General features: G+C 45.2%; 1 protein-coding gene across 1 annotated transcript; it reads left to right on the top strand.

Moving 5' to 3' along the window:
- Positions 1-1,996: 1,996 nt before the first annotated feature.
- On the top strand, positions 1,997-2,599 carry PPTG_03180 (hypothetical protein; the record flags this gene model as incomplete). Its single annotated transcript, XM_008895857.1, has 2 exons — positions 1,997-2,215; positions 2,291-2,599. 2 exons carry the CDS (start codon positions 1,997-1,999, stop codon positions 2,597-2,599), a joined length of 528 nt encoding a protein of 175 aa, XP_008894105.1.
- Between the last annotated feature and the right edge of the window lie 514 nt (positions 2,600-3,113).

Below are 3,113 nucleotides of genomic sequence, written 5' to 3'. Positions count from 1 at the left end.
GTAATCCTCACCGATGATGACGTAATCACTGACGCACCGTCGTCGACCATGAGTCTCAGGGCTGAATCGGGTCGCTTCCCATCAACCAGTTTTCTTATTCACGAAAGCCAACTGGCGCTTCACCACATACGCATCTGGTAGGTTGGTCGTCCTTGCAGGTCGGCTCCAGATGGCAGCACCCACTCTGTTCCTCCTGCACCGTCCCCTTGCGAGACGCCTCGATGAGACGAGCCTTTGTGATACGGGCGTGAGGCACAGAATCTAACAGTCGCTGAATAGCGGCTGCGACGTTTGGGGATTCGCCTAGATGACCCCACGTTCTCAAATACCTGGCAGCTGCCAGCCTCGGTTGCGAAGGTGCTGCTGGCACCACCAGAAAAACCGGTAGAAGCCGGTGGGGGGAGCGTCTTGAGTAGAAAAGGTTGTTGACATCGCTGTTCTTTTTAAAAATGAATACAGGGATATAACTGCAATACTACGTTGGTTTCATTTCTGTGTCAGAGTTTTCTTATTGACAATTGGGAAAATGTAAAATGTCTGGGAAAACTATTTGTATTGACCTTAGTCAGATTATTTTTACGGACAATTGGTAAGAGGTAAAATGTTCCGGTTCACAAGAAATGCTAATTGTGTTAACCTCAGTTTAATCGTTGCTCAGGGTATGTCCTTTTGACATCGGCCGACCGGCTGGCACACGAGTGGCCATTGTACGCGGTCGTCGTCGTTTTCTTGGAACAGAACGGTTGGCAAGCATTCTCTTGCCATCTAAGCCGGTGTAGTACTGGCGACTTTCGAGATAATTTCTCTCGTGGAGCTAACCACTTTATAGATTTGAGTGGAGAAAGTGGAGAATTATCGGTGGTGTGTGGTGGTGGAAACGAACCGAGTGGTGAAACTAAGATCCCAGAGAATTAAATGCTGGAGATGATGAATTCAAGCTCCCTGCCGGTCTTTGGATAGTCAAGTGCCAGAGGAAGAAGTGTCGTTCAAGTAAATGGTACAAGAAGGACCACGACAGCTGCAAAGGTGTCACAAATTGCAAGAACTTCACAACTCACAGTTCCAACGGGACACTGGAACTTTGTCGCCGGTGTCTGGATTTCCTTCGCAAACCAGCGGAGGAATACCCAAATAACGCACCGGACATTCTGTTTCAGTGCAAGAAAGCGGTCAAGTATTCTAGGCCCGGTTGTAAAATACATTCACACACCAATTGTTCAAAGCGTCCATGTGTTCTCCCGGCGACATTTGGAGACCAAGGACGTCATGAATTCTGTGAATTTTGCGTGCCGATGACTGGGAGAAAGCCAAGCCTCCCAATCATTCACAACATTTGCGTTGATTGTGGCAAAACGGGGGCTTCAAGAGTTTGTTCGTACGGGATACATGGTGGAGCTCCTACTCCTTGCCACGCATGTGAGGCGGAGAGGGGAAAGGAAAACCTCTGTCCCCAGAATGGGAATTGTGGTTTCCAGCTTCAGGGTGGTACTGGATGTGCGTAGCCCGCTCGCTGGGGAGTTGATGGAGTCAAACGGTTTTCGCGGCATAAAGTTGGGGGTAAGGTCCCGGCTGTTATTTCGCGCCAAGAACCGGGATGCCGCATGGCAAAGAAGGTCAGCAAATATTGCATCAAGCATGCGATGACTCACAAGATCAGAACAACAAAATCCTGTGACCTATGTATGAGTCAAGAAGGATTCAAGCTGCCCACTATGGTTTTGCTGCGGGAAGATTGTGTGCTGCATGCATTAATCGTCTCGTCAGCGAGGATACAAGTTTCGCGTACTGGAAAAGTTCTGGAACAAGTGTCAAGGCGGTGGATGCAATAAGACAGCATCTTTCGGTCACGAAAGCCAAGTTATTGTGCGGTCTGCAAGGACAAGAAGAGTGTACAGAAATAAAGAGGATTTACGACATTCGGTGCACGCACGAATGCTGCTCGACGATCGCGTACTTTGGTGTAGAAGGCGGGAAACCCAGCCACTGTGCGAAGCACATGTGCTCTTGTGAGAGGGACATCGTCACGCCATGGTGCAAGATGTGCAAGACGATGAACCGGAGCGAAAATTTGATGAATCGACCGCACTGCTACAGGTGCTACAGCAAGATTAACCCCGTTGGGGTTAAGAACTATCGCGTTCGAGAGCAAGCCTTCATGGATGAGCTGTCGGCGTTTCATCCGGTCATGCAGCTAAACAAGACCATCCCGGGTGGAGTTTCAAGACGCCGGTCGGATGGATTCTTGAATTTCAAATCACATTGCGCTATTGTGGAGATCGACGAAAACTAGCATGCGGCTTATAACTCGACTGGAGAGGTCAAACGAAATGAGGACACTCTCAAGGATATCAAGTGCAAATCGGTAGTTTTTGTTCGACTCAACCCGGACAAGTGCACGCCCAACAACGGTAAGGTCTGGCATTCCGTGTTCACGTTTGCCCAAGACAGAATAAAGACCGACGCAGACGAATTTCAGCGTCGTTTCAAGGTGCTGGTGGCGGCAGTGGAGCGTGCAGTAAAGACGACACCCAAAGCGGTTGAAAAAGCGTTTATCACGATGGAAGAGCTGTTTCTCAACGGCTTCGCAGGTCTCAAGTAAATCGACTTCACTTATTCTGAAGAGGGTTTTCCAACACTACGTACTTCGTTGATTGCTGTCGTTTTAATTCACAAGCAAGTTAGTTGATTTCGTCTTTAAGTTTAATTGATTGGGTGCCGTTCAAACTGCATTTGCAAGTGTTTCAACTAATCTTGGTTTAATTTCAGATGAAGTAAGTATAATTTTTATTAAATATGAGTTTTTAGGCTTTATTTTCAATTATTTATTTATTGTTTTACAACTTTTTAAATGTCCTAAATTTCAATTTTTAATTTCTTAAATGTCTAAAAGATCTAAACTAATTTGTATAATTTTAATATTAAGTTGTTTAATTTTTATTGAATTTTGTTTTCTAAGGCTTGCGCTTGTTATTATTAAAAATTGTTTTACAATTAATTAAATCTTCTGAATGAATTGAGTGCATTCAAGAGTTAACTTGTTTAAATTTAAAAATTCTGAAATGACATCTCTATTCGCCAGGAGTTTTATTATAAATTGTTTTACAATTAATTAA

The sequence above is a fragment of the Phytophthora parasitica genome (genome assembly GCF_000247585.1).
Source record: "Phytophthora parasitica INRA-310 unplaced genomic scaffold supercont2.4, whole genome shotgun sequence".
In the NCBI taxonomy this organism is placed as follows: domain Eukaryota; phylum Oomycota; class Peronosporomycetes; order Peronosporales; family Peronosporaceae; genus Phytophthora; species Phytophthora nicotianae.
The sequence above is the reverse complement of the archived record's forward strand: the minus strand, read 5'-3'. Positions and strand labels throughout refer to the sequence as shown.